A 14,979-nucleotide genomic window follows, 5' to 3' on the forward strand; every position below is an offset into this window, starting at 1 on the left:
TTGGGAAAAGTTCGTGGGTTATGCACTAGGAGTAGGATTTGATAGCATGAATCCGGAAGTCCAGCACATCCTTGATTTCCTTCAAACAGGATTGGAAAAAGGCCTTAGTGTGGCGGCAATAAAAGTGCAAGTTTCTGCCCTGTCAGCATTAACAGGTCATCGATGGGCTACTCACCCTTCGGTGATGCAGTTTATCTAGGCAATTCTGAAAATCCGTCCTCCCGGGAAGCCTTTCTTTCCAAAGTGGGATCTTTCTTTGGTGTTAGAGGTCATGTCTTCACCGACTTTCTTCCCTCTGCAAGCCTTATCCTTGGAAGAGTTAACGCTGAGAACAGTCTTCTTAACCGCTATGGCATCTGGAAAGAGAGTATCAGATCTCCAAGCTCTCGGTTGCTCCAGCAACCTATTGGAATTTTTCCAGGACAGGGTTATTATTAGGCCAGTTTTTCATTATATACCAAAGGTGGCCTCAATGTTTCACATAAACCAGGAACTTTCCCTAGCTACCCTTTTGTCTGATGGGGTCTGTCATCCCTTAGATGTAGGCCAATCTATTAGGGTGTATTTGGAGGCTACAGCTCCGTTCAGAGATTCAGAGCACCTGTTCATTAACTTTAGGGGCCCTAGGAAGGGAAGATCGGTGACTTCCAGGACTATTGCCTCTTGGCTGCTTAGGGCTATTCAGAAAGCTTATATTCTGAAGAAACTACCTGTTCCAAATGAAGTTCGTGCCCATTCCACCAGGGGCATGTCTGCTTCCTGGGCCTACTTTTCAAAGGTGTCTGTAGAATCTATTTGTAAAGCGGCAGGATGGTCCTCTGTAAATACGTTTCTAAAACATTATCATGTTGATCCTGCTTCCTTGTCGTCATCTGTTGACTTTGGGAGAGCTGTTTTGTCAGTATGAATAAAGTGTTAATTTGTTGCAGAATTCCCTCCCTCAAGTGTGATTTGTTATATCCCATAGGTATGCCTTCATGTTTGGTCCAGGAAATCGGAAAATTTGATACTTACCTTCCGTAATTTTCCTTTCCTGGATCAGACGATGGCGGCATACGAATCCCTCCCTCTTGTCCATTCGAGGACTGATATTCACCAGAATGGCTGGAGGGGGGTGGTTCTGGAAAACTTATAGGTGATCTGTCCTATCAGGATTCGGGGGCGGAGCCAATACCCATAGGTATGCCGCCATCGTTTGATCCAGGAAAGGAAAATTACGGAAGGTAAGTATCAATTTTCCGATTTCTCTGTTCAGAGAAGATTACTATAAAGGAGGCAGCCCCAGCATCCCTTTACATGTGCATTCTTTTTTAAAACTGCCTCTCCTTGCCCTGAATCTTCTCTGAATCTGTATATTAATCTTTCTAAACAGTCTATTTAATTGCCACAGTTTAGAAGAAGTTCCAGAAATGTTACAATCAGGCTTTCTGATGTGAAATTTATCTGAAAACAGGTACCCAAGGGGTTAAAAAACACAGCCTTGGTATTCTGAGATGCCGTTTTTGTTCTGCTCTCACTGCAGCTGCCTGGGAGGTCTGTCTCTCCATTAGCTTGCCTGTTATCTCTGGCTTATCGCCTTATCTAAACAGCCGGGTTTCTCCGCTCACATTCCGCCTGCTCTAATCTTTATGAATTAACCTTCAGTGACATGTGTTGTGATAATCTCCGCACAAGGCGGTAATTTCCCGCACTGCTCAGGAATGTCAGATTTTCATGCGGAAACAGCTTTTATGAATGGACACGCTGTTTTGAGCATTACCGCATGCAGGAATGCTTTATAAATAGAGGCCATTGGGTCCATCTAAGAAAAGGAAATGAGCCCAGGTGCTGCCACAGTCACCAGTTGACACGATGTCCCCTTAGATGCAGTCAGGTGGTTAAAGTGAGTCTGAAGCGACTTAAAAAAAAAAAACATACTCGCCTAAGGAGTGAGAAGGCTCTGGGTCCTATAGAGCCTTCCTGTTCTCCTGCCGGTCTCCTCGTTCCCCCACAGGATCATCCATTTGAATCTCCCGCTGCGGGAGACTTTGTCAGTCTTCGGAAGCGCTTGTGGTCCCGAAGACCGGCGGCTCTGTACTGTACACATGCGCATGCTCGAGAGAGGGCGATTGTATGTGCGCCCGAGTGCTTCCCAGGACTGCCGAAGCCAACCCAACACGGAAGAGAGCAGTCCACGACAAACCGTCAAAAAGGGGAATGCGGATAACGGGAAGGCTCTATAGGACCCAGAGCCTTCCCTCTCCTTAGGTGAGTATCTGTTATTTTATTTTTAAAATCGCTTCAGACTCCCATTTAGGCCTCTTTCCCACCAGGACGTTGCGTTTTAGGGGACGCTATGGTCGCATAATGTGCCCCTAACGCAACGCCTGGTGGTGTTGGAGGTGGACGCCAGAGTGAGCCGCGTTGTGCGGCTGTTGGTGCGCCTTTTTTGTCTCATACCTTGCGGGGACCACGTGATCGGAACACTCTGCATCACATGGTCCCGCCAGCCAATCAGCGGCCGCTCCAGGAAGAAAACACAGCAGAAGTGATGGGAAGTCCGGCTCTTTTAAATGAATCGATTCATTGAAAAGAGCCGGACTTCCTATCTCTACTGTTCAGAATAGATTCAGAGCAGCAGGACTGAACCTAGTGATGGGAAGTCCGGCTCTTTTCAATGAATCGATTCTGAACAGTAGAGATAGGAAGTCCGGCTCTTTTCAATGAATCGAGCTGAACTTCTCATCACTACAGCAGTGCAGTGAATATTAATTAGCCATGTGGCTAACAATAGCGGACTCTCCCCTCCTCAAAAAACAAAAACAAAACCCCATTACTGAGCATGTGAAAACAGTCTAACGTGGCTAAAGCCGCGTAGAACACACAACATGCAGCGTTATAATGTAATGCAACGTGGGCACTGGGAACAGCCCATTGATTTTTCATTACTGTGAGTTGGGCTGCGTTACAGGCTGCTCTAACGTGCGCCTGTAATGTCTTACTGTGGAAGCAGCCTTACTTCAGGAGATTCCATAGCAGAAAGCTCATGTAAAAAAGTTGTATACCTAGAGATGAGCAGTGAGATGCTAATAATTCTAGCTTGCATGCAAATTGAATTGACATTGGATGCAGCTTAACCTCTTCAGGACCATAGGCTTACACCCCCTAGTGACCAGGCTATTTTTTTTTTTTTAATTTAGGCCACTGCAGCTTTAAGGGCTCGCTGCAGGGCTGTACAACTCAAGTGATTACTCAAGGAGGCACTCTTGTGCCTCCCAGGGGGACAGCCGTGTCACACGGCTGTCCCCAGTACAGCGCTGCCTTAGATTGCAGTGCTGTACTTTGTAAATAGATGGCAGTTTTGCCATCTAACAGTCTCTTAGCGCCGATTGCCGCTAGGAGAATGATGACGGAGCTGAGCTCTGTCATTCAAGCGGAGATGCGCATACATCGGCATGCGTGATCTCATTCAAAACACACCCCCAGGACTTGACGCCAATCCGTGTTAGGCAGTCCTGGGGGAGCCACCGTGTTCACAGGTAAACAGGTTAAAGGACAACGATCAAAGTTATCTAAAATTCTAAATGCCACATATATTTCCAGTAATTATTAGCAAATAGCATAACAAAGGCTTTTTTTCATCTTTTTATTTTTTTTGTGTGATGAAAAAAATGACATTTACAGAGAACAGTTTTCACTGTGGGCATTACTAGGGAGAACTGTGTCCAGCAAACAGAAACAGTCCTTATTTGTGGTAATCCTGTGACTGGAATCTCTTCAGAGTGATAGAAAGCAGAAATATAGCTTGAAATAGTGTGTAAATAACTCATCAGCTGCTCCTGTGTCTCTGTCTGCCTCACACAGTCTAAAGTAAACAGTTTGCAGCCAGGAAGAGCTCATTCTGCATGGTTGGTGTAAGCATGCAAATACAGCAATAAAGTAAGCCTCCTTCTCTACAGATCCTTTCTCTGTAGCTAAAAAATCTCTCAGCTGTGATATGATCTGTGAGAAAGTAGTGTGTGTTTGGGCAGTGCAGAAACAAACAGTAAATCATTCCTCTGTGAATAGTGACAGAGAAGTGGCACTTATCTACATGGTACAGTCCCTGCCTTCCTGACACCGACTTTGTTACAAAAGCTGATAAATAAAGCATTCCTTTCACACAGGCTATGATCAGAGACTTCTGAAAATCTTTCTATTGTTGCCGGCTAAAAGCGCTATAGGTATGTTACGGAATTACAGTTTCTTTGATAGTACCTCTCCAAGCCTTGTACACATGCTAGATGAATTTTGGCAGACAGCCAATAACTACCTCCTATGGCAAGAATCCAACATGTGTATAGCGTCCCTCAATTTCCCTGACACCACGATCAGCCTGGTGGATCTCCTCAGCTAAGCCCTGGGCAGGAGCATTGTTCTGCCCACCGTGTGACGTCACTCCATGTGGCGGCATGCTACATCAGCCCTTCACCCCTCTTTCTCCTCTTCCCCTCAGCACTCAGGCTAGCAACGCTAGCAGACTCGGTCCTGCAATGTTGCTTGAGTTTCCGTACAAGGCTCTAGGGTAAATCAAAATCAGCAGAGAACGCCTTTCACTTACTTAAAGTGAACCAGAGACGAAGCACCCTCATGCATTTTACCATATATATCAGTGGGAACATTAGAGAAAACACCTACCCTGTTTTTTGTTTCATTCTTCACTGCTCAGTTTCCTTCTGATCAGCCCTGATGAAATCCCCGACTGAGCATTCAGTCTGGCTTTGCTCTGGAATCTTTATAGCTGAGTCATTATAGCAGAGCCACAAGGGGGAAGGCTTGGGCTCGAAAAGACAGTCTCAGCTATAATGTTCCTGAGCAAAGCCAGACTGAATGCTCAGTTGGGGATTTTATCAGGGCTGATTAGAAGCAAGCTGAGGAGTGAAGAATGAAACAGAAAGCAGGGGAGGTGTTTTCTCTAATGTTCCCACTGATATATATGGTAAAATACATGAGGGTGATTCATCTCTGGTTCTCTTTAACCCTTTCCACTCAGTTTTTTCCTAAAGGGAGTTGTTTTTGCTCTGAGTTTTTTTTTTATTTTTTTTTTATTTTTTATTATTACAGAAATGCACTCTCCCTCTTTCTCTCTCTCCCATTTTAGCATGGAAAATAACATAGTAACATGGTACCGTATTTCGCGCCGTATAAGACGCTCCGGAATATAAGACGCACCTAGGTTTAGAGGGCAAAAACCAGGGGAAATATATATATATATATATATATATATATATATATATATATATATATATATATATATATATATATATATATATATATATATATATACTAAACCTGGGGCGTCCATGTTCCAGGAGCGTCTTGTACATGTTATCCCCCAAATGGTACTCCTGTGTGCCCCCATGTGTCCTGCTGTGTGCCCCCATGTGTCCTGCTGTGTGCCCCATGTGTCCTAATGTGTGCCCCTTCTCCCCATGTGTCCTCCTGTGTCCTGTCCCCACCCACACGTGCCTCAGCTTTTGCCCTCTAATCACCTCCTGCCCCCCCATGTGCAACTCCCCCGGTCCCCCCTGCGTGCCTCCGATATCCCAGCGTGTCTCCGATATTCCTATTGTATGTATTTCACCCCCTCAGTGTCTGCAGCATCAGCGGCTTACCAGATTCATGCCGCCGCGAGAACTGCAGACACCCGGCATCTCCATACGCTTCCTCTATTGTGCGCTTGTACTGATGACGTCATGAGTACAAGCGCACAATAGAGGAAGCGTATGGAGATGCCGGGTGTCTGCAGTTCTCGTGGCGGCATGGATCTGGTAAGCTGCTGATGCTGCAGACACTGAGGGGGGAAATGCATACAATAAGAATATCGGAGACACGCTGGGATATCGGAGACACGAGGGGGGACCGGGGGAGTCGCACACGGGGGGCAGGAGATAATTAGAGGACAAAAGCTGAGGCACGGGTAGTCTAACGCTGCGGGCTCACAGGCAGGGAATCCCCAACATGCGTTTGCAATTTGGGGATTCCCTGCCTTTGCCGTATAAGATGCAGGGACTTTTTCTCCCCATTTTTGGGGGAGAAAAAGTGCGTCTTATACGGCGGCGGCGCCAAATACGGTATATCTTATTTTAAAGAACACATTATAAGGTTTAATTTAATACCTTTATTTGGACAGTTTGGCATCTTCTATTGGCTGGTATCAGAGAAGAAAGCCAAGGTATGGTAACTTTTACAGCAATTTCCTGGGTGTAATCCTGGTTTGCGTGAGCAAGTTTCGCAATAATAGGTGGTTTTATGCCTGCCACCCGGTGTCTTCATGTCACTACACACAATGCAATCTTGGGTATTTCGATTGGGAATTAGAGCAATGAAATGCTGGCTACTATTTAGACACTCCTCCATGTCCATTGCATAGGATACTCTATGCAATCTGCAATGGAATCTGCAGAGAGGAATCTGCAAGGAATCAGTAAGGAATAAGCAAGGAAAATTCAATGAATTGGTCACTTCCTGGTAGCGCTGATCGCGCACTTCCGGTTTCAGCCAGGGGGGTACCAAAGGTGTGGGCATGTAGTCTACATGCTGTGGCACACTAGGGGAGAGAGATCGGGCATTGTTGGGGGACCGATGTGCCTGCAAACCACCGCTATATTTATGTCTCGCTCTGCAGGACATACGAGTGCAATGGGGAAATTAGCGATGTCCCTCTATGCGGGACATACCAGTGGAAAGGGTTAAAGCGGAACTGAAGATCGTCTAAAAATAGAGTTTCACTTACCTGGGGCTTCTGCATTTGGCAGCGAGGAACGGAGGATCGTTGAGGAGTGCCGTGGGACAGGAAAGCTGCAAAGCCCCAGGTAAGTGAAACTATTTATTTTTAGAAGATCTTAGGTTCCGCTGTAATCCGTTTGCATTACATTTGCATGCCAGCCCACACACTCACTCACACTCTAAAATATATCTTAGTCTGAATTATTTATTTCCCTTTGCAAATGATCCTTAGTCTTAATTTTTAACATTTCTTATATTGTGCAGATGGAAGAAAATTTCACGCTGCATCAGCTGCTGTGGGTCTCAAGGTCAGACCTCTCTATGTACTACTGGGGACAGGAGGCGGTTACGCAAGCTACAAACAGTATGAGAATTACAAAGACCATCGGTTGCAGAGGCTGGGGATAGAGGTCCCACCAAAAGTGGCAAACACAGTAGAGGTAGGGACTACCACGTTGTACATGCTCTTTTCTCCAATAAGCATTTTATATGCTGCATTAACGCTATACTACATGTGCTTATTGGGATTTGTATCACTTTTTTTCTCTTTAAGAAAATACAGTGGATTACAGTAGGCAACCTGATGATTACCTAACAAATGATTAGTCAGTCTCCTTCAAGCAGGGAGCACACATAATAGAATTGTGTGTGTTGTGTAGTTAATGCCCCCCTCGGTAGTGGTATGTCCTTTTCTTTCACTTTTTTTTTTCCTGTGTACAGTGGAATCCCTTTATAGAATTGTTACGTTCTTGTTAGGGTTAAGAGAATAGGCTTCATTGAATAAATAACGGAATGCAGGAGGCTAGAGGGTCACTTAGTCAGAACATATTGGGAAAGTGTGTATTAGCTGCCGATTAGAAGCTGGCATGAGGTACTCCTGGAAGACTAAAAAGATGTCCCATATCCGTTAGGTGGTCTAAGAACCAAGTGTTGAGAACACAAACACTGGTGCACATGAGAGAAGGGGGCCCTGTGCTCTGCCACCACCCGGGACCCCATAAACCCACATGCGACACCAAGAGGGGGGAAGGCAGGCAAGCCCCGGTGCTCCCACCATCGGGGGATTCACTGACACTGCCTCCAAATGCTCTCTCAGCCGGCACCCTGCCATTTTATATTGGTCCACAGACAGCCTGTCAGCCAATCAAGTGTAATTATATACACCTATGTCTGTAGTACCAAATCTAGCAGAAGTTCTTATAGGTCCAGCAAGAAAACGGGAGAGAGGGTTCTGTCGCAAATAATCGTAGTCTGTGTGACCAGCGGGGGGCACCACATGCAGGTTAACCTCTCACACTTCAACCCCCCCCCCCCCCCCCCCTACACTAACCTGTATCTGCATCCTAGAAGTCCCAGATGGTGGCAGAGCCCGGGGTCTCCTTCCTTTATGTGCATGAGTGTTTGTGTTTGTAACTCTCCTTTTTAGCAGCTTCTAGAATGCAAATACAGGTTAGGGTAGGGAGGGGTATGTGAGATATTTACTTGCAAGAGGTGCCCCCTGCTGGTCACATAGTCTACGATTATGAGCGACTGAACCCTCTTGCCTGTTTTTTGCTGAACCTATACAGCTTCTGGTAGATTTGGTACTACAGACACGTGTATATAATTACACTTGATTGTCTGACAGGCTGTCTGCAGACCAATATAAATTGGCAGGGTGCTATCTGGGAGAGAGCATTTGCTTCTCATGTTTTGCATTAACCATGTGTGGAGGTCACCTTTTTTAATTCTTTTGGCAAATTGTCCTTGTCCCCGAGTGGAAATATCTGGCATCTTTGGGCTCTTAAAAAATTTCAGGGAAAGCTAGAGATCCCTCCTATCATTTGTGGAATGTTTTCTTTTTCTTGTGATTATATAGTTATTTGGAGAGTAATGTTATGTTTGAGATATCAAAATGTGTTATGGCAAAAAGACCTTGTAATATATTCTTTGGATTGTTTGCACACTTTTAATATGCTGCATCATCAAAAAATAATCCCTTTTTATAGTAAACTCTAGGGGACCAGGAAAAAAGTTTTACTATATCAGAATTGCAACAGCTTACACAGGAAGCCGGAATCTCACCAGTGAATGAGAGAACAGTACTTATAGTGTGCTCCTTTGTGCAGCCTAGATTATGTTGTAGCATTGCAGCCATCACAAATGACAGGCAATTCCCTCAGTAATCAGTCAGCAGTTTACACTGATAGCATAGGTCTCACCAGCTGGTGCCTTTGAGGTAATCCACTCAGGTCCAGAGTAGAGGCAGATACCAAGCAGGCTACAATTTGTTGCCAGCCCGCCCACGTCTCATGGGTCTCAGACTGACGTATGACGCATAAGCCTGCCCACTTTACAATATAGCCAGGTACAGAATACTGCAGGGGCCATAAAACAGGACTACTATAACAGAATATCTATTATATCAGAGTTTACTATACCAGGCATTACTCCCATGTACTTAAAATGGTGCTTGGCTGCAAGGCTGTGGAGTACAAAAATCATCCGACTCTTCAGTTTATGAATCCACTGACTTCAACTCGGACTCCAGGTACCCAGAATTGCTCCGACTCATTAGTCTAATACTTACCAGGGCAGTGGAGTTGGTACAGAAATCATCCGACTCATACTCCTCAGTTTGTGAAACCACCGACTCCAAGTACCCAAAATTGCTCCGACTCCAACTTTGACTCTGCAGCCCTGCTTGGTTGGGACCTGGACATTAGCTTACTATACCTGAATGTTTACTATAACAGACTTTATTAAAATAAGATTATACTGTATTTAAATCACACAGCAGTTCGCTTTTTTTTATTTCCTAAGTAAATACATTCCCGCAGTCTGAAAAATCAAATGCAGGAACTGCGATCACCATTTTTGATCTAACGCAGGGTGCCGGAAACACCTGTGAAATCGCTGATGCAAATCTCCCAACTTCTGATTCTCATAAGCCCTGTGCAAAATTCTGATTCTGCCTTGGGTAGATAATACCAAGTTGGAATGAAGACCTCTCTAACAATTAGGATTTGAGGTTATGATTAGAGATGGCCATATTCTCTTGAAAATGTGAGCTATTTGTACATTTATGGCTGGTTGCCATTATGTGATTGTGTGTCAATTATTTTTATTGGCCTATAGGGAAAGCGGAAGTGAGACCTGATCAAAACCATCCAATCAGAATTATAAATTTGCAAGCTTTTTGGTGTATTCTCCTTGTCTCTAATTGGGAACGTATTCATCTGCTGCTGTAATGATCTGGTAGCCTGGTCAAAGCCACAGGCCAGGTGCAACCTAGGTGGGTGGAGCTAAGGACAGCACATGTGACGTCACTAGAGGTCTTACTGAGTGCCGAAAATAGAGTGGGTGGACCGCTGGCTTGCCAGTCGTGCAGATGCCAGCCCCAAGTACACTTTTCGGCCTTGTGCACCACATGTGAGGCAGAGCTCAGGCAGTGGAGAGGAGTAGGAGCATCTGGGATTGCGCCCGTGTAAAGCATCGGGCAGTGGTGAGACCACTTGAACTGTTATCCATACTGGATTGCTTTATCAACTCAAATACTGCCACATACCCATATTGGAGGAAAGCTGCCTCACACTGAGTGCTTATGACCTGCATTTGCAATGCTTGTTGTGGCTATCTAATTGACTACTAGTGGACATGTGCTATAAGTCTACAAGAGTGGATGCAAGTACATGGACTGATCTGGTAGCTTAAAGAGACTCCGTAACAAAAATTGCATCCTGTTTTTTATCATCCTACAAGTTCCAAAAGCTATTCTAATGTGTTCTGGCTTACTGCAGCACTTTGTACTATCACAGTCTCTGTAATAAATCAATGTATCTTTCCCTTGTCAGACTTGTCAGCCTGTGTCTGGAAGGCTGCCAAGTTCTTCAGTGTTGTGGTTCTGCTATGCACTCCCCCCTCAGGGGGGAAAGAAACACACAAATGATCTCTTGAGATTCAAAAGGAATGCTGTATACAGCCTGCTTGTGTATGGATGTATTTTTTATGTGTGGACATACTGTACATCAACCTACTTCCTGTTTTGGTGGCCATTTTGTTTGTTTATAAACAAACTTTTTAAAACTGTTTTTAACCACTTTTAATGCGGCGGGGAGCGGCGAAATTGTGACAGAGGGTAATAGGAGATGTCCCCTAACACACTGGTATGTTTACTTTTGTGCGATTTTAACAATACAGATTCTCTTTAAGAGAGGATTCTTTAGGCAAACGGATAAGCTGTCAACATTTGACCTGCCATTAGAGTCAACTCTATCGAAGATTATGGAATTTTAGACACTATGAATACCTCTGTGATGGTCCTTTGTGCATTTCAGGAGCATAGGTCGATGGCAATGTAAATGGATGTATGCCGACCCCTAACGTGTCTAGCCAAACACGTTTTTTTTTTTAGTGATTTTATCAGTATTGGAATACTTTTTTTGAGCATAAGATAAATAAAGGTTATGTGCAACTTTTTTTGCATCAGTACCGATTGTGGCTTGCTCCCCTTATTTGCTTTTTTTTTCTTCACTAGTATACAAGATGCAACCTAGGAGCTTGTAGAGCTTATGGCTCTTTTCTACTAGAAAATGTAGTCTAGTGCTTTCTTGTGCTATGCAAAGTATAGGAGCTAAATCACACACAAACGTGGCAGGACAATGATAGTGTTTGGGGAAAAATTGCACCGCAAGCAGATTGCACTAATGGAAACGGCCACGGTTTCTATTAACTTTTCTTTGTACCTAGCGTTTTGTGATCGGATCGCAAAAAATGCTGGTAGCAGAAAAGGGCCCTTAGTTGGAGTTCACAATCTATTAATACAATTATTAAAATAAACCAGGGAAAAGCAGTAGTAGTAAGTAGGGATGGTATTATGCAAATGTTGTATGCAAATTTTTGCTGCTTGTAAAATGAACCTATCAAACCATGCTGAGGTAATATTCGATTGGGCCATTTTCAAGCTGCATACATTTGCATACAACATTTACATAATCCTGCATAAACTCAAAATGATTTGCATCTCATTGACCATCCCTAGTAGTAAGTTCTTTTTAACATGTTTTCAAAAATGTACCTTTCTGTTTCAACCTGCAACCCCCTATTTCCTGGTCACTTAGTTAAAAAAAAAAATTCCGAACACATGGCAACAGTGGTCTGAATCTTCATAAAGCTTTGCCCACAAGTGTGGAAAAAGTGGTCACCTCACAACACTAGCGTTCCAGGTTCTGTTCCTGGCCTGGACACTACCTGCATAGAGTCCTTGTGTTCTCCCAGTGTTTGCGTACATACTGGTAGGTTAGTTGACTCCCCTGTAGAAAAAAAAAAATCTGAGCCTAGACTATGGCAGGCATAGCAGTTGTTTTATTTATTTTTATGTATTTATTTATTGTATTTATAAAGAGTCAACATTTTACTGCTGAGTTGGACATTAGTTATGATTACAGACAATATTTAGGGATGACATACAGCAATAAGACAATAATGGAATACATGCAAACCAGATCATACAACACTGTATAAGTACCAGGTAATGCTTAGTCAGTCACTGGATGGGAGTATGGAGATTAGACCAGTCAAGTTCACTCAAGAATTCACTCAGATCCATAGTATGGGTGTACGGTAATGGAGGTGCATGAACAGGTAGGAGACACAAAGAGGAGGAACCTGCGGAAGGCTTACAATCTAGAGGGAGAGGTGGGGACAGGAAAGGTCGGGACCAGAGTTTAGTTGTGGGTTTAGAGAACCGGTGGGGGGGGGGGGGGGGGGGGGTAAGGCCAGAGTGAAAAGGTGCATTTTTGAGGGCCTTCTTGAAGATGTTGAAGGAGGGGGCAACCCTAACCAGTTATAACAGGGTTCACACACAGTACAGTATACACAAACACATGACCCGGGTAGCTGTACAGATGCCTATAGCAGGATTGCCTAAATAGTATGCATTGGTTTTATAGCCTATTTATTTACATCTATAGTGTCTCTTACAAAAAATAGAAATGCATGCTTTTTTTTTTTTTTTCACACCACCGTTTAAAAATTTGCCAGCAGAAAAGCTTTTACTTAACTATAAATAGGTCTCTAACATTATAAAGTCTCCTGACTTGGTGACTGATGATCTTTATGGAGCTGCGGTATTCACTCAAAATAAAGTAAATCCCCAAACTTTTGACCCCCAAAAATGTGAAGACTCGTGTGAAGTGACACAAGAAACAAGTACACTGATGTTCTAAAGTCACAGCCACGCCTTGCACAAGTACTGCCGTATCCTCTCATTGCTTCAGCCGCCCTTCATGCAGAGCAGCAGATGGAAGCATATTTGGGAGAGGGTGTTATCTACATGACACATCACTGTACAGATGAGCAATCTAATGGAAATGTTAAATCCATACAGTATTATGCAAATTTTATCTCAAATGTATGCAAGTTGAAAATTAAGATGAGGTGGAATATGTTTGGTGTGGTTTCAGTCTGCATATATTTTCATGATTCTGCATCAGCTTGGCATTAAAGTAGACCCGAGGTGAGAGTTTTATGGAGGCTGCCATATTTATTTCCTTTTAAGCAATACCAGTTGCCCGGCAATCCTGCTCATCCTGTCTCTAATACTTCCAATAATAGCCCCTGAACAAGCATATGCAGATCAGATGTTTCTGACATTATTGTCAGATCTGACATGATTAGCTGCATGCTTGTTTCTGGTATTATTCAGATACTGCTGCAGCAAAATAGATCAGCAGGGCTGCAAGGCAACTGGTATTGTTTAAAAGGAAACCTATATGGCAGCCTCCATATCACTCTCACCTTGGGTCCACTTTAATCTCCCTGACCATCCGTGCAACTAAGGCCCGGTTCACACTTGCGGTGGCCCTCCGGAATCGCCTGCAGAACGGACGGAACGGACGCACGGCATAGCAATTAAAGCCTATGCGTCCGTTCACATGGGTCCGTTCTGCAGAACCGGAGCCGGACCGGATCCGGGCCGGATCCGGACTCCGGCCTCCGTTCCAACATGCGCTATTTTTTCATCCGGCCCCTCCGGCAGCCGTATCCGGGGCGGAGCCGGACTGCACCATCCGGCCAATACAAACAAATGGGAACCGGAGGCCGCACAACACACTGGCTGAGAAATCCGGATCTTCTACCCCACTTCCTATGCGGATTTTTGCTGCGATATTGGCTGGGGACACATGGGCAAGCATTTTGGAGTGGAGCAGCACGAGCTGGAGGTGTTGGCAGGATGTTGGCAGCATGTCGGAGGTGGAGGTGAGTGCTAAACAGCAGAGGGCCTGATTCCACAGGTCCCCCTTCTGCTGACCTCCCAGACCCCAACATTTTTTTTTTTTTTTACGTATATTTTGCCAAACTGATCCGGATCGCATCCTGATTGCCACCTGATGCAACCTGACCGGATCCGGATCGGATCTGGATCAGAACCGTACGGTTCCGATCCGGATCCGGTCCGGATCCGGTCAGGTCATCCGGTCCGTTTGGCAAACCACCGCTAATGTGAACCGGGCCTTAGGCTGTAATTACCGTACTCCTCTCTCGCCATCTGCCTCTTGTAGCGGCTCACCGCCAGTCCGCAGCCATCTTTCATTGGTGATCATGTAACATCACATGAGCTGAGAAAAGATGGATGTGAGGAGAGCTTGAGTGTTTGTATATTACGCCTGATGTATATTTTGTGGAGTAACAGCTATCGTGTATATAGCTCATTTGTCTTTGTTTACGCTGTTGCTTGAGTCACATTTCAAGAGAACATATCTATTTGAATGTTTTATGGTGTTTACTGCAGAGTATTAAACACCGGCCATTGATATGCAGTTTCCATTCGTCATTAATAAGAAATGCCTGTTAAACAATAGGCGTTTTTAAAGCTGAATTAGTCTGTAATAACCTGCAATAAAAACCTAATTTTTTTTTTACTCACTTATTACCTATAGTTATCTTATTTGTCCCACAGTAAGGCTGTGTAAAAAAATAAATAAAATTACTCAGAGTACTGCATAGCTTGGAACTGTGATTGAATGGAAATTGTATAGAATAAAATGAATTCTAATCTTTTTGTTGAGGAATATTGTGTGTTATGCTTATAGAGCAGTTTACTCACTCACACACTGAATCCTGCAAATAAAACCTCTGTGTTGATTTTCTCAGTTATATCAACTGCAATAATTTTCCGGGGGAGGGGGGGGGGGTTCGGGGCTGCGGCACTGTCTTAATATTTTTGCATGGATACCTGATTGGATTATTTCT

General features: G+C 44.2%; 1 protein-coding gene across 1 annotated transcript in view; it reads left to right on the top strand.

Annotated features, from left to right (window-relative positions):
- Positions 1-14,979, top strand: part of PISD (phosphatidylserine decarboxylase) — an 83,231-nt gene that overhangs the window by 9,096 nt on the left and 59,156 nt on the right. Inside the window, exon 3 of the mRNA XM_068238543.1 lies at positions 7,012-7,187. Coding sequence (XP_068094644.1) covers positions 7,012-7,187 — 176 coding nt within the window. The remainder of the gene's footprint in view (positions 1-7,011; positions 7,188-14,979) is intronic.

The sequence above is a fragment of the Hyperolius riggenbachi genome, chromosome 1 (genome assembly GCF_040937935.1).
Source record: "Hyperolius riggenbachi isolate aHypRig1 chromosome 1, aHypRig1.pri, whole genome shotgun sequence".
NCBI lineage: Eukaryota > Metazoa > Chordata > Amphibia > Anura > Hyperoliidae > Hyperolius > Hyperolius riggenbachi.